This window comes from Neomonachus schauinslandi, chromosome 3 (assembly GCF_002201575.2).
Source record: "Neomonachus schauinslandi chromosome 3, ASM220157v2, whole genome shotgun sequence".
NCBI lineage: Eukaryota > Metazoa > Chordata > Mammalia > Carnivora > Phocidae > Neomonachus > Neomonachus schauinslandi.
In genome coordinates this window covers 174050112-174073980 of record NC_058405.1, presented here as the reverse complement: position 1 = coordinate 174073980, position 23869 = coordinate 174050112, and the positions used below count along the sequence as shown (strand labels likewise).

Below are 23869 nucleotides of genomic sequence, written 5' to 3'. Positions count from 1 at the left end.
GTCTCCCCATCTGGGCCAGAGAGGCCTGAGGGCTCCCAAGTGTCAGTCCCACCTCGTCCTGGACCCTGAACTCCACTAGGCCCCAACACGCAGGCCCAGGATGCTGCGGCCTCTGGTCAAGGGGGCACTTTTGGCATCTCCTCTCATGCCCCCCAGGACACAGACTGCCCCAGGCTTTGCACCTCTTTATGAAACCAAACCCAGAAATGCCTGTCTGAGGGCCCAGGGGCCTGCTCTCAGGACCCTTAGGAACAGAAAGAGACTCAATGTTTTACACTTTCTCAAAACTGAGGAAACCAAAGAAGATAATGAGACAGCTAAAAAGGCCCTAGGGAGGGAGTTTCCTGAAGCTGCCGGCAAGCCTGGAGTTGGGGGGGGCACTTCCCCATTCCCAGGAGAGGGGCAGTACCTGCGCGGGGTCGGAACAGGCCTGCCCGGGGGACCACGCGGCCGAGCTCCAGGCTCCATGCCGGCCCGCAGCCCTCACAGCCCTCTCTGGACTCCATCCATCTTCCCCAGAGCGAGGAGGAGGCCGGCTGAGGGCTCTCAAGGGGAATCAGCGGCATCGCCATGGCTGGAGGCCTCTTGGCCAGGTCTCAGTCCTGCCTGCGACCCTGGCCACCTGCCCAGCCAAGGCCCCTGGGTTTTGTTTGATTTGGGTTTGGGTCTGTTCCTTCGGCTTTCCCCTGCTCTCCCTCACCCCAGTGCCAGGCCCTCTTGATTCAGTCCAGTTCCCTGGGCTAGGAGTCCAGTGGGGGAATCAGACCTGTGGACACCTAATGTAAGAACAAGCCAGAATGTGCAGTGAAAGCTCTAAGGGGGAGGCCAGGGCCAAGGTCATGCTGGAGGCTGAGATGAATTTGGACTGGGGAGGCTGGGCAGGCTTCATGGAGGAGACGGCACCTGCGCCAAGCTTTTCATTCATTCAGAAAACTTTTTAACAAGGGCCAACTGTGTGCCTGGCACTGTTCTGGACACTGGGATACATTACTGAAAGATATTTCTTCCCTCCTGGGCTCAGATTCTGGTTGGGGGAGGAAACCAATAAACCAATAGACAAATCAATATATAGGATGCCCTATGGTGATATGTACTATGGAGAACAATAAAGCAGGGTAGAGGGGAGAGCATGCAGGGGTGTGAGTGTTGCTATTTTTATATGGGGTGGTCAGAGCAAGACTCCCCAGTAGGGTGAGATTTGAGCAGAGACCTGAAGGGAGTGGGGCAGCAGACCATGTGGCCATCTGGGGGGAAGAAGGTTCTAGTGAGAGAGAACAGCAATCGAAGGGCTTAGAGTGTTTAGGGAAGAGCCAAGTGGCCGGAGTAGGCACCTTGCAGAAGGAGCAAGGTGAAAAGCATAAAAGGTGGGGTGGGGGATGGGCTGGTCACCCAGGACCTTGAAGCCATTCGGGAGGGATCTGAGCAGAGAATGGCACATTTCTGACTTAAATCTTAATGGTTTCGTTCTAACTGCTGCGCTGAGAATACTTTGGGGGTACAAACGCCAAAGGAAGTGGTCAGTTTAGGAGGCCAGGCAGGAGAGGACCATGGGTTGGCCCAGGGTGACAATAGCAGAAGTACGGATAGGTGTGTTCGGATTTGGGATATATTTTATTTTTATTTATTTATTTTTTTAAAGTAAACTCTACACCTAACATGGGGCTTGAGCTCAAGACCCCAAGATCAAGAGTTGTATGCTCTACCAACTGAGCCAGCCAGGTGTGCTTGGATGTATTTTGAAGGTGAGCTTTGAGAATGCAACAACATTTGACAGGTAGAGACATACGGAGGAAGGAAGGTCTGATGGGCCCCAGACAGAAGTGTAGAAAGAGTTCCAGGCCTGTGGAAGATGGCATTGGGCAGGTCTGCAGGGGGTGAAGGAGGGTCCCAAAGGCCTGGACAGGGGTGTAGGCAATGTGGCTCGGGGAAGGAGGCACCCACTCAGAGCCACGCTTTGGAGCCAAGGGGCCGCTGTGGATGCTGGGGCTGTAGCTCCCCAGGGTCCCAAAGGCCTGTGAAAGGAAAAGGACCCTGCTCCCCTCGTGCAGGCTGCGCTGGGGATGGCCCAGCCCACTGCCTCTGCGCAGCCTTCATTCAGGTCACAAGCAGGTGGGTCATTTACTTCAGGGCCCTCAGCCCAGGATTCTTGCCGCTCCTTGAAATCAAGCCAGTGGGCCTCACAGGCCCCAGAGAAGGGGTTCCTCTTGCAGAAATAGAGCAAGCAAGGTCTGTCCCAGGGACAGTTGGTTTTACCTGGGTCAGGAGAGTCAAGAAAGACCCTCTCTGCCTAGGAATGAAGAGGGGGTTTGGTCAGGGAGGATAGAAGGGCTTTGGCAGCTAGGACTGCCCACCCCAAAGGCTGGCTGTCATCTCCTTTCTCAGTTGTGCAAGACGTTCCGAGCCCCAGACGAGCTCAGCTTTGTTCCCCATTCACCCCCGCCCCCCCCGGGAGACAGAGGCTCTGCTCAGGGCCCCATTCTTTTTTTCTTTAAAGATTTTATTTATTTATTTGACAGAAAGAGACAGCGAGAGCAGGAACACAAGCAGGGGGAGTGGGAGAGGGAGAAGCAGGCCTCCCGCTGAGCAGGGAGCCCAATGCGGGGCTAAATCCCAGGACCCTGGGATCATGACCTGAGCCGAAGGCAGACTTAACTGACTGAGCCACCCAGGCACAGGGCCCCATTCTGCAACACCTTCTCAACTACCACTGAGGAGGCAAAGGGGCAAAAGGGAAACTGAGGCACAAAGCTGGTGGCACACATGGGAGAGTCCCATGCTCCTGATGCCAGCCTCCTCAGTCACCCCTGCCACTCCCTGGGGAACTTGTCGTGCCCTGCCTCCTGCCACAGTTTGGGTCCCTGTTCATGCTCCTTTCCCCTATACTTTGAGAGCAGCCACCAGACTCTGTTCATATCTGTGATCCCACAATCCCAACCCAGAAGAGTTAGGAGTTCACTGGATGAATAAAGGGATGTGGGATTTCCTGAGCGGTGGGTGGACAGGATAGGCTTGGAAAACAGGAGAAGTAAGGAAGGAAGCTCCAGAAGGAGCCTGGCCAATGCCACCCTACCACCCACTCCCCATGCTCCAGAATGAGCCATTGCTAACATTTCCCAAGCACTTACTATGAGCCAGACCTTTGCATTTGTATGCACAATTTCATTTGGTCCTCACGGGATCCCCATGAGGGAGGTACAATCACCATGCCCATTTTACAGATGCAGATAACCGAGGCACAGAGAGGCTGAGTTATCTATCCAAGGTCCCGTGGCTACTAAGCAACAAACCTTAGGATTCAAAAGCAGATTCGTCCAACCCCACATGCAATGTGCTTCACTGTCTCCCATGCTCCCATGTGTGTGTCTATCTCAGGTTAGCCTGGGTGTACCCTCCCTGATGCCCAGGCATCCCCATCCCAAGACAACTGTGGTTATGTCTGAGGAAAGCCCTTTATAAAATTTTCAAATACCACTGATTACTTGTGGTAATCATTAATTACTTGTTATTAATGATAACTGCTCTTCTCTTAGTATTTCCATCACCTGCTTTCCAGCGCCCAATGGAACCCTCTATTTGTGGTCCTCCCAGCCCCATGTTTAGGGTGGAGTGTGCCCCGCACTCTGCCCCTTCCCATCACAGCCTGTCCCATCCTATCCTCCCCTCCCCCTCCTCCCCATCCTTCCTGGAGGCAACCCCCCAGCAGCAACACCTGCCCATTTCCCCCAGACCATTTCCTGCTCACACCCCCTGTCCCTCCCAGCAGCCAACAGCCTTTCCCCCAAGGGACTGAACTGATTGTTTCCCAGACCGTGGAGGGGCAGGATCTGGAATTCTGATTCTAGGCACGCCCTTCTGCTCTGCAAATTTGGGGAGCTGATTCCAAGGCAATAGGGAGATCCAGACACAGGAAAGCCCAACAGAAAAACCAAATTGCAAAGAAGTTCTCTGAGAATTCCAAGTTTGGGGAATTTGGAAACTCCCAGATCCTAAGTTCTAGGAATACCCAGACCCTCAGGATTCGGAGAAGGCGATCTTGGAAATTCTTATTTCAGGACTTCTGATTCCAGTTCTTTGTGGAAACCTTTCTTTTCCACTTCCTCAGGCCATTTGTATGACTTCAATGTGACTGACTTTGAAAGCCAGAAGTAAATTTAAAAATCCTTCTCCACACAGAGCTGTGAAATTCCCAGAAATTTTATGGGGAAATTTTTTTTTAGGTCCCAAATATGAAATTATTTAAATATCTGTAAATCTCATTATTTAATGCTATTTGCAGAGCAATGGTGACTTGGTTGGAGCATTATCAAGAATGTGACCAATGTTGGGGTGCTGGCTGGCTCAGTGGGTATAGCATGTGACTCTTGATCTTGGGGTCATGAGTTTGAGTGCCGAGCCCTACGTTGGGTGTAGAGATTACTTAAAAATAAAAAAAAATCTTAAAAGAAAAAAAAGAATGTGACCAATGTTTGAGCCATTAGAGATGTGAATGCCCCAAAGGCACCCATGCAAGATTCTCTCTCCCCCCCATGCTTTTCCACTTTTCGCCCCACTAGCCGTTGTATCTACTCCTTAGACTGAGTTTGAGTAGAATCCCAGCGCTGAAGCTTCTTGGAAGATCTGGGGTGGTCTGGGCAGGAGGGATAAATTGTACAATGTCCTCTCTGAAGCTCAGGAAATTCCCTGGCTTAGGCCCTCGCCGAAACCTGGCCAGTGGCCAGGGCTCCCACAGTTCCCGTCCCCATCATAGCTGTCCTCAAGCTTGCGGTCCTGCCCCCTAGCCCTGGCTGGCTGCGGGAAGGGATTAGGGGCCCTAGGAAGCCTTCTTGTGGTACCCCCCCACCCCTTTAGTGTCTCCAGGCAGATCAGAGCTGGTTACCCCCCTTGTCTGGCCCAGGAAAGGGGAAAAGTAGGGGGAAGGAAAGAGTGAGGACCGGGGGAAGGGGGTCTGACAGGAAAAAGACATTGGAGGTCAGCGAACCTCCACAAGTCTGGCTGAGTGAGAAGGGTCGGATTTCACAGCCTGGGGCTCCAGACACGGGCCAGGGTGGGGGAATAGAAGGAAAGGGACGGACCTACAGAGTTGGGACTCTCGCTTGGGACAGAAGAGCTTACATTGTGTGGTGGGGAGCTGGGTGTTGGGGAGAAGGACAGGGACACATGGAGGGAGCTGGCGGTTTCAAGTGACACTTCGATGGTCTGAGGCATTCCTTCTCTTCTGCACCTGCCCTCCTTTTCCAGCTCCGTCTCCAGTCCCTCATCTGGCTCTTTTCCCCAGATGTCCTCTCATGCCCCCTTTCCCTGGCCTGCCCCTCCAATCCTTCCCCCGCCCATTCCAATTTTCCAGCCCCCCCAACTCCTGCTCTTCTCAGTTCCCCCAAATCAGTGGCTTCTCCAGCCCGCCCCTTCGATCGCTCTTGTCTGGCTCTGGTTGTCCCAGCCCCCGTCCGAACCCCCAAGCCCTACCCCCGGCCCCCGCCTCTCAGCCCCCTTTCCGCAGCGCGCCCGCCGCGGGAGCCCGGCACTAACCCGATTCGGAAGAGCAGCCGCTTGCTGCGCGCCATGAACAGGCCGCGGAGGGTCCGCCGCGCTCGGCAGCTGCGGGGGCTCACGAGCAGGACGAGGACAAGGAGCAGCAGCCCGCAGCCGGAGACCCACAGCCACGGCGCGGACCAGCTGGGCCAGGCCATGCTGGGGGCAGGCGCCCGCGGCCGACCGGGGGCGGGCGGGGCGGGGCGGGGCGTTGCTAGGCGACGGCTCGGCCCAGGCCCCTTGGCAGGGAATCGGCGGGGTTGGGGCCCCGCCCCCTGAACTGCCAGCCTGGGGGGGCGTGGGGGGCATCCTGGCCCCGCCCCGCTCCGCGACTCGCGTTCGAACCCGCCCCCTCGCCACCCTCGGCCGGGCGTAAGCCCCGAATGCCACCCGCAGGACGCGGCCTGGCCCCGCCCCCGCTGGCCGGCCCGGGAGCGGTCTCCGGACCTGCGCCGATCCCGATCCAAGATCTCCAGAGGGCGGGGAGGCGGTCGAGGCTCGACGGATGCCCCCCCACACCCCCACTCTCGACATCCTCCCACCTTCCCCCAACAGGGGGACTCTGCGAGAGGCCCTGGAATGGTCCTCTTGGCGGGAAATCTTAGCCTGAAACTTTTTCGGCTGGAAGGAACCTGGAAGATCATGTGGGTCAATGGCCATTCATTCACGTATTCATTCACTAAATTACTATTCTGTGCCCTCCTTTGCGCCAAGCACTGTTCTAGGCTCTGTGGATGCAAGGGTCAAAGACACACAGCCTCTACATTCCTGGAGCCTGCAATCTAGATTCTGGCAGGGAAACAAACCAAATAAGCCAACAAACATAATTATATACGCATTTATTTATATTTATATACACACATATATATACACACACACACATATGTACATATTTGTGTGTGATTACAAAGTGTGCTGTGATAAAGGGAGCGAGCAGAGGGGCCAATGATAAGGAGGACAGAGGACCAATTTAGATGGGCGTGGGCCTCCCTAAGCAGGTGACCTGTAAACCATATACCCTTAAGGATGAGAAGAGACCACAAAGGTCAGAGGGTGTGATTGAACCAGGATTATGCAACAATGGGTGGCAGAGACAGGAGTAGGACCTTGGTATCCTGCCTCCTAAGCCCAGTGGAATTTCCACATCATTCCCCCCACCCACCCCCTGCTCCCGCCCCCTGCACTGCTGCCTTCCTGATGGGTTCCAGAAGTTGTTGAGGTCAGTGGGAGGGAAGTAGATGCAAGGGCAGGCGTGGTGACATCGACAAATTTGGGCAAACCTTCTGGCTCCAGCCCTAGCCCTGGCCCAGCACAAGAAGGGAAGGAAATACCGCCAACAGTCAAGTTAGCTCTCTCCTGCTGGGAGTTGGTTGGGGAGGGAAGCAGGTGAGGCAGTGCTCTTGTTTTCTTCCCTGCAGCCTGGGCTCTGGCCTAAGAGGCTGGATAAGCTGACCCCCGAATCACACACTCTCTCCCTCTGATAGACAGCTGGACCTAAAGGCTGGGTCCCCAGCGTGGAGAGCAGAGACATATAGCATCACTATGCACAATAAATTGGAGGCCTCATCCTCACCCTCAAAAAAGCCAAGAGATGGGTTGAGGTATCCCTAAACGGAACTGTAATCCCAACACCTAATCCTGGCTTCATTCAGAAACCCCAGACATGCATGGACTTTCTCTTATATGGATACATCTCGAGGGCCAGAACCTATGGCCTTCTCCCTCCCTGTCTCCTTGCCCACGATCCAGCTTTTTCTCGGAGCCTGGCACACCAAAGGTCTGAATAAACACGTATCAGATAGAATGGAATTAGGCTCCCACCTGTGATTAGCTTCCCACCTGTGAGTGCCGCGCAGGAGGTGGAGAGGAGAGAATACCAACAGGCTACTTTGCAGAAGGCCCTTCCAGGCCAAGGGACTTTGTATGTCTCTAAGTCTGTGTCTGTACATGCAAAGTGAAGAATTATGAAGCCTTATCAAAAGTCATTGTGAACACACCTTTCTGCAGGTAAGGCTGTGCCAGGCATTATATTGGGAAATTAAAACACAGTCTCTGTCATCTGAAACAGGAAATGCAGGCTCAGCCATGAGCCTGCTGAGAATACAGAATGATCGAATTCTTACTCTCCAGACACACACACACCGACAAGATTATAGATAATCATCCAAGATGCATTTTATGAAATACATGGTGCCAGGACAGGGCTGGGGATAAGGAGTGAGGGTGGGTGTTTTAGGGGCCTCATGTGGGCTCAGGAAGCCCTCCTCTCCTCCCCTGGACTGTTCTGGAAGACTTCCAACATCTGCTCCGAATCTGCTTTGAAGATTTTATTTTTTAAGTAATCTTTACACCCAACGGGGGGCTCAAATTTACAACCCCAAGATCAAGAGTCTCAGGCTCCACTCAATGAGCCAGCCAGGTGCCCCCAAATCTGCTTTAGTGTCATCTCCTCTCCCATGAAAACCTTCTGTCCCAGCCAGACTGATGCCTCAGTATTCACCTCCTCCTGAACTTACACCTTATATTACCTAACTATTTGTCTTTCCCTGAATCCATCATATTGCTCCACATCCTTGAGACTTTGCACATGCTGTACCTTCCGCCCGGAGTGTCATTCATCCTCTGTTCCCCCAAAGACTCAGATCAGATGTGCTCTCTTCAAGAAAGCTCTTCTTGAACCCTCCGACCCCAGCATGGGCTTATGCATGGGCCCCTTGTGCAGCTCTAGGTCTCGTCCATAATCCTATCTTTCAATGCAATGCCTCATGCTATATATATAGATATATATATTTGTTTACATGTCTATCTCAAGAGTCTAGAGTCTAGAAGACTTTATTGTCTTCCTGAAGAGTAGGGAGTATGATTTAATTGATTCATCTTTGAATCTCCAGTGTCTGGCGTGGTACCAGATGCATACTAAATACTCACAAATGTTCTTTGAAATGTCCCAATGCCAAGGTCCCTGCTTAATGACACCAAGCCTATCTCTTCCACTTTCTCAGATGCCATTCTTGCCCTTGTCACCATGGACCAGGCACACTGTTCCTCAGATGGGCCAAGCTCATTCCCACCTCAGGGCCTTTGCTCATGCTCCCTCTTGGAACGCTCTTCCCTCAGTTCTTGAACAGGGAGCAGCTTCTCATCCATTGGGTTGGAGCTCAAGTGCCAGCCCCCCCCCCCCCATGATGGGAATAGCCTGTATCCTGCGCTGACTGATGATTACATGGCTTATCCCAGGAGCCCCCCACAGCGGGGTTTTTGCCTCACAGAAGACATGTGGCCAAGTCTGGAGACATTTCTGATTGTCACAAAAGGGAGGGGGAGGTGCGCTAGTGGCATCTGGTAAGTAGAGGCCAGGGATGCTGCTAAACATCCTACGCTGAACAGGACAGCCCCACGACAAAGAATTATCCAGTCCCAAATGTCAACAGTACAGAGGTGGAGAAACGCTTGCATAGGCAAGTGTGAAAATTCACCAGCTTGTGCCTTAAAAATGCGCGCACTTACCATATGTAAGCTATACATCAAATTAAAGAAAAATGCGACCTTCTCTGAGAGGCCTTCGTTGACCACTCCGTCACCGTCGGCTGTATTGCTCTGCTCACTTCCTTCATCACGCTTTTCACACTATGATGTTATTTTGTGATTCTCATCTGCCCCCCCTGCTGGAATGAAAGCCCCATGAAGTCAGGGAAGGATCTGTCTATCTCTGCCCCTCTGTATTCTCAGTGGGGTGCACAATGCCTGGCTCAAAGTAGATGACAAGCATCTGTTGAATGAATGAGTGAATGATAGAAACCAAGAATGAATGAATGATAATTTGGTTATTGCCACTGAGCCCTGTGACCGTCAGAAGACTAGCATTCTGACCAGTGGGTTGAATCCCTGCAGGACTGACATGCAGAAGCCATTCCCCACTCAGGAGGGTGGCTAGTGAACAGGGAGTTGGGACAAGCCTGGTGACGGCCCTTGGTTCATAACATTAGGGGAGGCTGCAGGAGGGCCAAGTCTGAGGAACCCTTCTTTGCCCATGACCTCCTCCCCTGAGCAGCCCGGGGTGCATTGCCAAGGCTAAGGTTTGCCTCTGCGACTCTCCTAGGAGAGACCCCCTTAATCACCTGAGTCAGGTGACTGGCAGTGTGTCATTCTGGCCTGTGATGGGGGGGCTTTAGAGCTTAACTCACAAAGAGTAAGCCTCCCTGCAGGTTCCTGGGGTGGGGGTAGGGGGTTCTCGAATCTGCCCCTTATCCACTTTGCCATCTCAGTTTCCCTGTCCCTGGTGTCTGAATCCTGTCTTCCCAACTGGCCCGGGACCTTCCATTAGGATCGAGAGCCTGCCTTCATCTTGCATCATAGCTCAGGCTTGATGCCTGGCGCTTGGCTGGCGGTCAAGAAATCATGGTATTGATGGTGGTGATGATGACGTCGATGATGATGAGTGGTCAGGAAGGATCTGAGACAGTTGGAGCTGTTTGAATGTTAGAGAAAAGAGACATCTTGTTGGACCAGTGTGGAGAAGTGAGTTCAGTGTAGAAAAGGCAGCCGGATGCAGCAGCGGTGGCTAGGATTATCTGGCCCCCCCTCAGCCCAGCCCCATATCTGCTGCCCCCATGCCGAGCCCACCTTCCCATTGTGAACCTCCCTCCAAGGCGCTGTGCTGTACACTCTGGAACCCTGGTTTGCGTGGGAACAAGTCCCACCCCCACCGCCACCCCCCTGACATCTATTTCCTTCCTCCCTCCTGCTGCCCTGCCTTCTGGAGGGGGAGCCTTCAGCCTCCGACACGTGTCGTGTGCCATTCCAGGGCAGGCTCACTGCTCCTCCTGCCTCGCGTGAAAACCTCTCTCCAGCCCTCCTCAGCAGCACAGTCACTGACCCAGCCCAGACTCTGAAGAGTAGACACCTGTTTTTGGTCTTCCTGCCTGCTTCCTGTCATAAGGGAATTCCAGCAAGCATGGCTCATTGGAACTTTCAGCTCAGCTGTTCTCAAACTTCAGAGAATCTAAGAACCACTCCGGGAGCCTGTTAAAATACAGAATCCTGGGCCTCTCCCCAAAAGATTCCAACTTGGTAGGTCTGGCTAGGGCCCAGGAATCTGCATTTATCGTAGGTTACTCTGAACTCTGCCTTGGCCTCAGTTCCTGACCTCACTTCTAAGGCCTTCAGTGCAACTGAATGGCCTACTCACGTGGTCACACCCTGGATCCCCCTGGAACTTCTCTACCTCGGAAAACCTCTAGTCCAGTGTCCTTCCCTCTGAACCCTCAGCCCCACTTCCTGTACTCCTTTATCTCTAGCCCCTCAAACCGTATGTTTCCTCCCAGCCCCTTAGCTCCTCCTGCCCACATTTCCTTCCCAGTGAGAACCTGGGTTCAGTCCCTGGAACCACTCACCAGCTGAGGAAACTGTCAGCTTCCTCACCCCCTTGGCCTACCAATCTTTAGCCTACCAATGTCCAGACCTGCCTGGACCAACCTGACAACCCACCTGCTCTGCCCCACCCTCATGGACAGGGCTGGAGAAAATGGCCATCCCATGTGAATGAGGGTCTCTACCATTCTGGCCTTACTGGGACCCCCAAAACCAATGCATGACAGTGCTTTGACTTTGCTGAGATACCTGCTCATGACCCCAGTTGCTACTGGAAACCTCAGGCCCACCTCCAATTCCTTTGCTTCCAGCCAATATCCTTCTTAGAGGAAATAATTTCTGTGCCTGCCCACCCCCTACAAATTGTGCTGCTTCCATACACATTTTTAGAGGAAATGCTATTAGCCTTGCTCATACCTTCAAGTGGTGTTCCTGCTGACCACTACTCTTTCTCAACCTGTGAGCAAATGTTAGTATCTCATTGCCTTAAAAAAACTTCCTTGACTTTGTGTCCCTTTCTAGATTCTGTTCTGCCATTTATCTCGACACAATTGAGCTTCCTGAAAGTTTGTCTCCATGGGTTTGGTAGATTGCATTTCAGTTCTCAATTCTTTTTTTTTTTCCCAGTTCTTAAATCTTCATCTCTCCCTGTAAACACATCCCTTGTCATGTGACTATGCACATTTCAATGAAGGTGAAATATATTTCCCCACACCATTGACATTGGGCTTGGTCTTGTGATTTGTTTCCGCCAGTGGAATGTTAGCAGACAATGATATAAGCAGAGGTCTTAAATATGCGATTGTGGTTGAATCTGGTCTCTATATCTATGCCTTTTGCTATGAGACCATCCCTCCGGCAGTTGCTGGTCTAAGGAGGATGAAAAACACATGGAGCCAATTTGACCCCACTCACACCTAGACCCTCCAGCCCAGCCCAGCAGATCCCAGCCTAGATCAGCTGAAACTCAGCCTGCCCGCGGATGCATGAGAGAATAATACTTATCGTATGCATCTCAGTTTTGGATTTGCTTGTTATGCAGCATGATTGCAACACTAGCTGATGGAGACAGTGGGACGCAAAAAGATTAGTTATTAGTTATTAGTGTCCAGGTGCCTGAAACCTGATGCTTGTATAACTGACCAGCTATTTGGAAAAGAGCAATTTAGATCTGTGCCTAACAGAGTGCAGCAAAATAAATTCCAAGTGAATGAAAGTGTTAAGGACATAAAATTAAACCATACAAAATTAGAGGAAATTTAAATACATTCAACCTCTGGACAGTGGAAGACTTTCTAGGGCTAAAAGCAATAGAAGTGTTTTTCTAATTTTTTTAGTAGGCATCTATTACTCTTAGACAAAAAGCAACTGAAGATCTAACAAGGGAAACAATTACCCTTTTAGCTACTTAAAAAAATTTAAACCTTTCAATTAAAAGAAAAACCATGGGATGCCTGGGTGGCTCAGTTGGTTAAACGTCTGCCTTCGGCTCAGGTCATGATCCCAGGGTCCTGGGATCGAGTCCCATATCGGGATCCCTGCTCAGCGGGGGGGCCTGCTTCTCCCTCTCCCTCTGGTGCTCCCCCTGCTTGTGCTCACGCTTGTGCTCTCTCTCTGACAAATAAATAAAATCTTAAAAAAAAAGAAAGAAAAACCATGCATGGGCAAACAGAAGAAAAAGCCAACAACAAAAAACGTGGAAAATATTTGCCTCAAATTTGTCACAGAGTTAATCTACTGAGTAAATAATAAAGACCTTTATAATATAAAGACCTTAATAAATAAGAAAACAAAAAGCCCCCAGTTAACAAAGGTATAGCAGATCCTGCACAGTGATTAATGCCCATTCTCCACTCCCCCCTTTTCCCTTGTTAACCCCTATTTTGCCAGCTCTCCTATGAATGGCCATAGCTTCCAAGTGAGCCCCTCCCCAGCCCTGGTGGGTGGATCTTGACTGGTCCAAGCCAATTGGTGCATTCTTTGCCCTGCCATGTAATTGGTTAGACCCAGGAATGTGATGCAATTCCTGCCATTAGATAATAATAGCAAATATTTATATAGCACAAATCATATGCCAGGTACTGTTCTAAGTGCTTTAGGCAGAAAAACTCTCAGCTCCCACAACAGCCCTGTAAGTCAAATAGTTATCATTCCCATGGCACAGATAAGAACATTGAGGCACTGAGAGATCAAGTCAGTTGCTTCACATTGCATAGCTGTGAGATGGGGTGGGAAATAGGCTGCAGGCCTTCTAGGAAGGTTTTCCTGGTTGTTGAAGAGGAATACAATAGGACTGTGCTCTTTTCTTGCTCCAGGATGCTGTCATCTGCCTGTGTGCCCGGAACTGCAGCAGCCATTTTAGGACTAGGAGGGAGCCGCCTGAGAGGATATTGCAACACGCTGGAGATGGCAGAGCAAAAGTGAGGATCCAACCAATGTCCTTGAAGACATAACCAAGTCCCTGAATTAACCAGTCTGGATTACCTTGCCCCTGGACTTCTCATTACATGAAATAAAAATAGTCCTTATTGTTTAAGCCACATTTAGTTGTTTTGTTTTTTGTTTTGTTTTGATACTTGCAGCCAAAGACATTCAAACTAATACTGTGGGTAAATTGTCCATTTTAATATAAAGTGGGGGAAAAACAGGATACAGACATGTATAAATTTTGTATCATTGATAAAGTTGCTGTAAACAAAAATGCATAGAAGGAAATCTAAGATGCTACCAGTGATGATTGTTGATTGATGGACTTCTGGGGTATCGCTTGTTGTCTTTTTCTTATATTTTAAAAATATTTTCTGCCCTACTATAATGAGAATGTTTTACTATTTTAATAAAAAATTATTTTAGGGGATGCCTGGCTGGTTCAGTCGGTAGAGCATGTGACTCTTGATCTCAGGGTCGTGAGTTCGAGGCCCATGTTGGGAATAGAGTTTACTTAAAATAAATAAATTAATTAATTAAGAAATACATGTATATATAATTTTATTAAAACAAAGAAAGCAGTCCTCCTTCCTGTCTTTTCACTTCGCACTGATTCTTAGACCACTCAACTGAGCTTCTGCCCCACCATTCCATCCTAATTTGGCTCTGACTCCTAGAACATCAAACCCCTTGGGGCATCTGGCCAGCTCAGTCTGTAGAGCGTGCGGCTCTTGATCTCGGGGTTGTATATTTGAGCCCACACTGGGCATAGAGATTACTTAAAAATAAAAAAATCTTAAAAAAACATTAACAAACAGGGGCGCCTGGGTGGCTCAGATGGTTAAGCGTCTGCCTTCGGCTCAGGTCATGATCCCAGGGTCCTGGGATCGAGTCCCACATCGGGCTCCCTGCTCCTTGGGAGCCTGCTTCTCCCTCTGCCTCTCTCTCTCTCTCTGTCTCTCATGAATAAATAAATAAAATCTTTAAAAAAACAAAAACAAAAACAAAAAACATTAACAAACAAACAAAACCCTTTGTCACTGTTCAGTCCTGGTCACCTAACCTCTGGGCAGAGCCTTCTTTTTGCTCCGCCTTCCCTGTCATAGTCTCTTCTGACTGTCCTCCCACAAGCATCCCCTTCTGCTGCCCTTGCTCCTGTTCCCCAGAGCTCATGACGTGGCCCTTTTACTTCCCGAGTCACATTCACTGCTCCCCCTGCCTCCACTTGACATAGAACGCATCGCTCCCAGAAAGGAACGTCCACCCCGGTTTCCCTCTCGAGTTCCAAATCGAAATGCCCATCCTCTTTCTGGTCATTTCCAGGTGTGGCAGGGCAGGTGTAGGGGATCCTCAGTCTCTTTCTTGGCAGAAGGGACTGAGGATCCGCACGGAGCTATTCTGACGACTAACCTTGATTACCCAAGTAGAGCACACAGTGCAGGGTTCATTTGCAGATATTCATTCAGTGATGTTACTGAATCTCGTATGTTTCTTGCAACATCGACGCCTGGTCCTTGTGGGCGTGCCAATACACATTTTAGGAATGGGTGCAGAGGGTGTGATCCTTGCCCTCCATTTCCCGCTGCCATCACCCAAATTTGGGCCAGGGTCCTAACACTCGGCCCACCCACCACAGACACCTCCGTCCCCCATCCAGCGTACAAAGGCTATCAGACAAAGCCTTTGGAAGCCCAACTCTCAATCAGGTCTGCACCCTCCCTGCTCAAAGCCAGCGTCTACACCATTAAATTCACATTGCTTGACTTAGCAATATGGCTTCAACCCAGTTTTCCAGCATCTTATGCTCGCGCTGCTCCCTTCCACGTGCCCCCCACCCCTTCGGTAGGTCTGCCCTGGTCACTGTCCTGGATTATTTGTCCCCTACACCTGCCCCACCAGGCCTGGAGAAATCCCCCAGGCACTCTTCTCTGGGTACCTTGTGCCCCCACACAGCCAAGGTGATCTAATACACTCCCGAAGCCCCTGGAACTCTTTGAGGCTGATTCTCAGTCTGGGGAGTTCTGCAGGCTCTCCCACGGGGAGAAAGGGGGGAGCGTGAGGTCAGTCCCCAGGGAGACAGCTACGTCCTACCTTGGAGCACAGCTCCTTGAAAGCTAAAAGTGAATTTAATCTCCCCTCTGAAGCCCCTTCTGATCACCACAGCTTATGCCCGGTCACTACTCTATCTCCACGCTCTGGAAAAACACCTGCCACATAGTTGTAAACAATGAAATGAATGGTTTGAAAAGTAACCCTCACGATTTTCTCCCTTGAACTGTGGTGGAGTCCAAATGGGGAGCCACTGTACCTTGTTTCCAGGACTGCGGCCTCCCCAGTCTGCCCCTCATCCCAGCGCCCAGTACCGCCCTGGACCCAGGGCAGAGTACCAAGTGCTTTGCTCAGTCACCAGGGAAGGAAGAACAAACCCAGTGTGGATGCTCGTCTACTGTGCACCAGGCAGGAGCGGCACCCTTGCGCATGTCCCTCCACTGTTCTAGCCACTGTGTAAGGCAGGCGATGGTGTCCTCGTGTTAGAGATGAACAGACTGAGGCTTGGCCGGGCTAAATGATGCACCCCCTCACAGAGCTAGTAAGTGACAGAGCCCAAATTCGGTCCTAGTTTTATCTGACCCCGAAGTCCAGGCTCATCCCACTGATGCTGTGTTGCTGGACTTGGCCAGGAAATGGAGAAGCCACTCAAACTGAGGACTGGAGGAGAACGCTGTGAACGGATTACAAGGCGACGCGCAGGGTACAGGAAGCCCAAGGGATAGTGCCGTTCCCCAGGACTCTGACAGGGGGGTCCTGGCACCACCTGTAGGCCTGACAGGTGAGGGCATGGAGCAGGTGTAGAACTTGGAGGGACAGAGATGTGTGGACAGGGCCACCTGACCTTAGGTTGAGGGATGAGCCGGTCCATGGAGACCCTTCATGAAGGAGAAGAACAAATACCCTGACTTCACGTGCTCCTCGACTCCCCTCTCTCCATTGGCCAAACCCAACCGAAGCTGGAGGACAAAGGGCCCACGGATGCGTCCACCCAGGCCAGCTCTGAGCAGTGGAGAAGGGCAGAGATAGTCGTGGGGGACAAAGGAAAAGTAGCCAGCCAAATGAGGCCAAAGAAGTTATGCGGGTTTGGGGTGGCTGTGGGTGGAGATGCATCGATTCTCCAGAGGTGGAGATTCCGCCACCACCTTCCATCCGACGCCCGAGACAGCTTCTAACGGCCGCCCTGCTCTCCCGCTCACACCCCAGCCCATTCTCTGCTCAGAGCCAGGGCATCTTCTTAAAACGAAAACCGAATCATGTCTCTCCTTGGCTCGAAATCATTCAATGGCTTCCCTTTGAAGTAAAATTCAAAATCTTTAACGAGGCCCAAGAGGTCCTGCAGGTCTGGCCCCTGCCCAGCTCCCCAGTCTCCTCTTAGGCTGCACCCCAGTGCTCACCTCACCTCAGAGTTCCCCGAGCACCCCAGGCACTTTCAGCTTCGGGGTAACCTCCGCCACCTCCACACAGCTTGTTCCTTCAGTGGAGAATGATCACAGCATGCCCGCATTGCCACACACACCACCCCCCATACATCACATATGACACACAGACACACATACCACCCACCGTCCACACACACACCCACACCACATACCACACACCACACACATCCATATCCACACACACCCCACACACCATATACCATACACGTCCACACACCATCCACACACACACATCCACACCACATACCACACACCACACACGATACACATCCATATCCACACACACACACCCCACACACCATATACCATACACATCCACACACCATCCACACACACATCCACACCACATACCACACACACACACGCACACACCCCCCTCACACACCATACACATACATACCACATACATCCACATTTGCACACACACACCACATACCATCCACATCCACATATACACACCACACACACACGCACACACACAAACACCACACACATCCACACCCACCGCACGCATATCTGCACATACACACGCGTGCACGCGCGCGCGCAGACACAGCTTGGCTGACTCAGGCTACTCTTCAGTTGCACCCTCACAGGGCAGCTGCTTTGGTCTCTCCAATCTCAGGTACTGCTCTCTTACGACCCCGAGTCCATTTTTCTTCAGAGCAGGTATTACTGTTTTTTTTTTTTTTAAAGATTTTATTTATTTATTTGAGAGAGAATGAGAGAGAGAGAGCATGAAGGGGGGAGGCTCAGGCGGAGAAGCAGACTCCCTGCCTAGCAGGGAGCCTGATGCGGGACTCGATCCTGGGACTCCAGGATCATGACCTGAGCCGAAGGCAGTCACTTAACCAACTGAGCCACCCAGGCGCCCCAGGTATTACTGTTTGTAATGATGTATTTGCCTGTGAGACTAGTCGCTAATGTCCATCTTCCCCACTGGACTGCAAGCTCCAAGAGGGCGGGAGCTGTAGGTATGGTTTTCCCCCCTGTCTGCCTGCGCCTCGGGGCAGGGCTTAGCACAGTTTGCCCCACAGCCCCGCAGCAACACTTGCTGAGTCAGTACAAAAGCACTGGGTGTGAGGCCTGGCTCCAGAGTGCCTAATCCTGAGCCTGGGCATGCCATTCTACTTCTCTGAGCTCAGTTCCTTTTCAAATTAACCTCTTATTATGGAGAACTTAGAACAGCTAAACAGAAGAGAAAACAGTAAAAGGAGCTCTCCTATTCCCATTTCCTAGCTTCCACACTGGTCAACTTGTGGGTTTGGTTTCTTTATCTGTAGGTATGGGAAATTAAGGTGACTTTTGACCATGACTCACAATAAGGACATTTTACATCAAGACTCATACACAGGGGTGCCAGGGTGGCTCAGTTGGTTAAGTGTCCGACCCTTGATTTTGGCTCAGGTCATGATCTCATGGTTGTGGGATGGAGCCCTGTGTGGGGCTCCACACTCATCAGGGAGTCTGCTTGGGATTCTCTCCCTCTCCTTTTGCCCCTCCCCCTGCTCGTGCGTGTGTGTGCTCTTTCTCTCTAAAATAAATAAAGCTAAAAAAAAAGACTCATACACAATAGATGTATACATAAAACTAAAACAAAGTTACACGTAACGATAATAGGGCTTATGTTCATATATTTTTCTGGCCTATTTTTTTTTTTAATGTCGGTATGACTCACTTAATTGAATTCACTAATGGGTCATGATGAGCAATAAAAAACACGGCACTGGATGATCTTCCACCTATGTAGACAAATTGTTAGAGTTCTCCTTTTTTTTGCCAAGAGATGCTAGCCAGATCCCGCCCCCTAGTGGTCATGTTTGGGAACTAAGCGTGTGTTCCTAGAGGTCAGTTTTTGACTTGGGAATAAATTTATTTCGATAAAAAGTGCTGAGTTCAGGTCCTAGGCCAGGCATCTGGGGAGAAGTGGGCGGGTGGGGGGTCTGAGATGAATACAGCATAGACCTTGACCCCCAGATTCTTCCCGCAGTTGATGACCAGCATAACTGCCATACATCCGTGCTGTCCAATATGGTAGCCACCAGCCACATGCGGCCAGCGAATACTTGAACTGTGGCTAGTGGAACTGAGAAGCTGAATTTTAATTTTATCTTATTTCAGTTCATTTAAAGTTAAATGTAAAAATCAACACTGATTTCAGTTACTCAAATATGTTTGGAACAACCTGGGTATGTGAATCTACCTTTTCAGCTGTACATTTTTTATAAAATCTAGATAGTCAGTATTTCTGATGAAAATTTAACATCCAAATTGAGATGTGCTGTAAGTGTAAACTATGCGCCAGATTTCAAAGTCCTAGCATGAAAAAAAATCCTATCAAGAATTTTTTATACTTGGTTAAATGTTGAAATGATGCTTTTAGACAAATGTTGGGTTAAATAAATAAATTATTAAAATTCATTGTACCTGCTTATTTTTACTTTTTTAAAATTTATTTTATTTTTTAAAATATTTTATTTATTTGAGAGAGAGAGTGAAAGAACACGAGCGGGGTGAGGGGCAGAGGGAGAAGCAGACTCCCCGCTGAGCAGGTACCCCCCCCCCCCCCCAAGGCAGGGCTTGATCCCGGGACTCCAGTATCATGACCCGAGCTGAAGGCAGATGCTTAACCAACTGAGCCACCCAGATGCCCTTATTTTTACTTTTTAAATGGGCTTGCTGGAAAATTTTAAATTACTTAAGCATTAGTCAAATTAAGCTTGAAAAGCTTATGACCTCACCTGGAAGAGAATGGGCCACCAGGCAGCAACATCACCTGGAGCTCATTAGAAATGCAGATTCTCAGGTCCCACCCCGGGAAGCAGAATCTGCATTTAGACAAGATCCCCACGTTATCTGTTATGCACACAGAAGTTCGAGAGAGCTCAGTGGCGATCCAGGCTGTGGTTCTCTGACAGCTTTTGTTCGCTCAGTGACATGGGAAGGAAGGCCAAGCCTGAGAGTAAGGCTGTGGAGAAGGAGCTGGAGCTTTGAAGAGATTGACGTAAGTGTGGAGTAATTATCTAGGGCAGGAAGGTCAAGATGAATGCCAAGAAAAACCCAAGTCTTGATGAACTCAGGGAGATCTGTTAGCACCTTGCATGTTTTCCTTCTGCCTTTCAGCTGTGTGCGGGCAGCGTTCTGAGCTCCACCAGGCAGGGGGGCAAAGGAGTGCAGGGATTCCCACAGGGGATTGGGATCGAAGCCGGTTAAGGAGGGAAGTGAAAAGGGGAGGGACAGGGAAAAGGAGATAAGACGCAGAAGTTGTCAATCCTGGTGTGGTCACAGAGTTGTTGCTGTTGGGGTTGTTGAGCTGGGGAGATAGATGGTGATCAGAGTGTGGGCGCTTGACCCTGAGATTACGGAGGGGGCACAGTTACTGGCAAGGAGAGACCTTAGGGCAGCTATTATCTTGGGCTGGGAGTGAGGGAAGAGGAAATGGCTGTTGGCTTTGCGGAGTGTGGTGTTGTTTAGACAAATGCAGGTAAGATATGAGGAAGGCCTTCTTGCGCAGGAGAGGTCTGCAGAAGCTGGGAATCCCCTGACAGGTCAGGGTGACCGAGGAGGCCAAGGTCTACCAGCAGCAGTGGGCAGGGCGAGAGGGCACACCTTAGCTACCGCAAATTCATCTATTCTGGTCCTGTTTAGTCTTCCAAAGGCAATCACACTGCTGGCTAAACTGAGGGGTGTGCTCATCACTGAGTCACTGCGTTTCTCTCTCACAGCCAACCATTACAGTTGACAATTTTTGCTAGGCCCCAAGCCCTTGGAAGCTGCTATTTTGAAACATTACACCCTGTATTATTACCTCCCTTTTTACAGAGAAAGATACAAGGCTCCCAGAAGTTCAGTAATAGGCCCAGCGTCACTAACGCGATTTGAACAGAGCCCAGGTCTGTCTAGAGCCAAAGCTGGCTGAGAATCGGATTCACCAAGGGGCGTTTCTTTCAGCCGCCCCTGAAGATTGATTCACATTTCTGATTCTAGAAAGAGGTATCTCCCAAGGAATGGCCATGGTTTCCGAAGCCCTTGGGGCGATTCTGATGGTCAGGAATGACTGGAAGGCGTTGCCGTGCACCTTGGCCGTGGCGCGGTGGATGCCACGTGGGCTCCGTGGCCCGGCCTCTGTCACAAGGTGACACATCTAGGGAAGGGGGAGCTCTCTCACCTAACCTGTTTCCAGTTCTACCTCGCTGGCAAGATCACTAACAACAGCCCCACATGCATGCCTTTTTCAGTGCTTATCACGTAGCTGACTTCATCTGAGGCTTCAAAAGTGTAGGAGGAAGGAAAGAACAGTATGATTAGACTCATTTATAAGTAAAGACATGGGCCCCAGGCCTCACAGGCATTGAGGGGCAAAGCTAGGACAAAATTCTTGTTCCTGGCACATTCAAATCCACTATTCTTTCTTCTCCCGATTTCTTTATGAAAGTGCTGACCACTGTTTATAGATAATAAGACTAATTTTCAGGGGAAAGAGCTCTAATGCCCTCCCCCACCCCAGCTTGGTGCATTAGAGTCCCTTTAGTGCGGGCGCCTGGGTGACTCAGTTGGTTAAGCAACTGCCTTCGGCTCAGGTCATGATGCTGGAGTCCCGGGATCGAGTACCACATCTGGCTCCCTGCTCAGCAGGCAGTCTGCTTCTCCCTCTGACCCTCTTCCCTCTCGTGCTCTCTGTCTCTCATTCTCTCTCTCAAATAAATAAATAAAATCTTTTAAAAAAAATTAGAGTCCCTTTAATTCAACAGATATGGGGCAGGGCTGTCTGAGGCTAGGGATGAATGAGACTTTGTCCTTGCCCTCCAGTGGCGAGAAAGAGGCATATTTACCCCCATATTTACTTCTGAAAAACAAAAGGGAGCTCTTTGGAGAAAGTGAGTGATAAACGAAAAGACCTCCTTTCTCGGGTGGAGTAACGCATAAGCTCTAAGTGATCAGGCACAGGGCAGGAGGAATGTATAAGACAGATTACTGAAGCCCCGGGGCTGGCTGCAGAGAAAGCTGAGCGTTCCAGGGCCACTCCCTTCTGGTTCCACCTGGGCTCCAGGAAAACAACTCCAGGCCCCCCCCCCCCCCCACTCCTGCCAACCTCCCCTCTCCAATCACTATGCTCTGGCTGCCCCATCCCTAAAACAAACATCAGCCTGATTCCTTTCCTTCCTTCTATTCTGCCTCCTGCTGCCTGATTTGACTGAACTTGATTTGACTTTCCTCCTGGGGCAGGGTTGCCAGAACACAAGAAGCCCAGGTAAATGTGCACTTCAGATAAGCAATGCACACTTTTTAGTCTAAAATGTTCCCAAATACTATATGGGACAATGACACATACTTATACAAAAAATTATTTGTTGTTTGTCTGAAGTTCAAATATACCTGGTCATTCTGCCTCTATTTGCTACAGCTGGTCCCCCTACTCCGGGGGCACCATCAAGCCTCCCACGCCCTTCCCGATTTTCCTCTAGATGGCTATTGACAGCCACATGCCTCCCATTGCCCCGGAGGTGAAATCTCAGTTCTGACCCCCTGTCTCCTTGCTCAGTCCTGTTTTGTTTTGTTTTTTTTTTTTTTAAAGTAGGCTCCATACCCAGCATGGAGCCCAACACGGGGCTTAACTCGTGACCCTGAGATCAAGACCTGAGCTGAGATCAAGAGTCCGATGCTTAACCGACTGAGTCACCCAGGCGCACCCCCGCTCCGGCCCAATTTCTTAGCACTCCCACCCCACTCCACCTGCTCAATCCTAGATTGCTGGGAGGTAGGGACCCTAAACCCCTTGCTTAAGATGTTGTCCCCAAGTGAACACTTCTTCATCCCAGCACTTGCCAAACTGTCAAAATGAAAATGATGTGGTCTTTTACCATCTCCCCTAGACTGTGAGTTTCTTGAGGACAGGGGCTGGGCTGCAGTCCTTCAGTTTTGTCATCTCCAGAACCAGAAATTCCTGTCTGCTTGACACACAGCAGGGGCTTAGTTAGTAATCTGCTGAGAGTCTTATAAATAAGGCCTTTATCCCTTTTATCCAGGGATAAAAGGGGGTCAAGAGAAGGAGACATCATTCACTGAATGCCCATGGTATGCCCTGGGCCAGGTGCTTCGTTTCAGATTCTTGTAGGATTATAATCTTGATTCCATGATCAGAAAATGGGCTCAGGAGAAAGCAGGCAGCGAGGCTTGTCTCTACATTCCCCTTTCCCATGAGGCGGATGTGATTGCTGGCTGGGAAAACAAATCTCCCTGGAGACTGTTCTGGCAGTTCCAGAAAGTGGAGGGTGTTTTCTGGAGAACAGGCCCAAGTGTAGAGGACATGAAGAGGTGCCCCGAGATCTGGCCAGATTCTGCGGAGCTTTACATTTCACCGGAGGCTCTATTCTGCTATCAGAGAACTTGCTCCTGTGAGCTCTTGCTGGTAAGCTCACGAGTTGGGAGGGGACTTCCTAAAGTGAGGTTCGTGGCTCCTAAGATCTGAATTCACATTGAGAGCTGGGGTGGCTGGGGGAGGTGGGGGCTAGCCTGCCAAAATGTCCACAAGTCCCCCTAAGTAACTTCTACTTAAATTATATCTATATGAATAAACATACAAACTGTGTGTGGGGGAGGCAATTAAAAAAAATCTCTATTTTAATTGGTTTGAAATATACAATCTGAGTGGTAATTTTGCTTACTATGCTTACTGGTAGGCACAATGCTTTCACTTATGGGCTTCCAGGTAAGTCCATGGGCCCCTCCTTCCTAAGCTAGACTGGGCCACCAGAGAGAATCATGTAAAGGAAAGTGCTTAGTGATGGGTCTGGAATCAGGAGGGCATCCAGCTGTGTTTTGTCAAGTCTACGGGTCCCACCCCTGCCATTCAAGAAGTTAGAGCCCTAGAGGCTGTGAAAGACATCCAGTGGTAATGTTGATTTGTAGCTATTAGCACTAGATAAGCACCTGAAATTAAGCTGTTCATCAACTGGCAGCTTTGGCGTAATGGAAAAAACATGGACTTTGCAACTATACAAACTCGGGCAATGTTTCAAAAACTCCCAGAACCCGTTTCCTGGTCTGTAAAA

The 23869-nt window shown here is 50.3% G+C and overlaps 1 protein-coding gene across 2 annotated transcripts in view; it reads right to left on the bottom strand.

Moving 5' to 3' along the window:
- The window catches only part of PNKD (PNKD metallo-beta-lactamase domain containing), a 59431-nt gene that overhangs the window by 14890 nt on the left and 20672 nt on the right, over positions 1 to 23869 (bottom strand). Inside the window, exon 1 of one of the 2 annotated variants that reach the window (XM_021703322.1) lies at positions 5527 to 5723. The exons of the other annotated variant lie outside the window; for it this stretch is intronic. Within the exon in view, the coding sequence (XP_021558997.1) occupies positions 5527 to 5687 (161 nt within the window). The 5' untranslated portion in view covers positions 5688 to 5723. Of the gene's footprint in view, positions 1 to 5526; positions 5724 to 23869 lie in introns of those variants that run through there. 2 annotated transcript variants of the gene reach the window in all.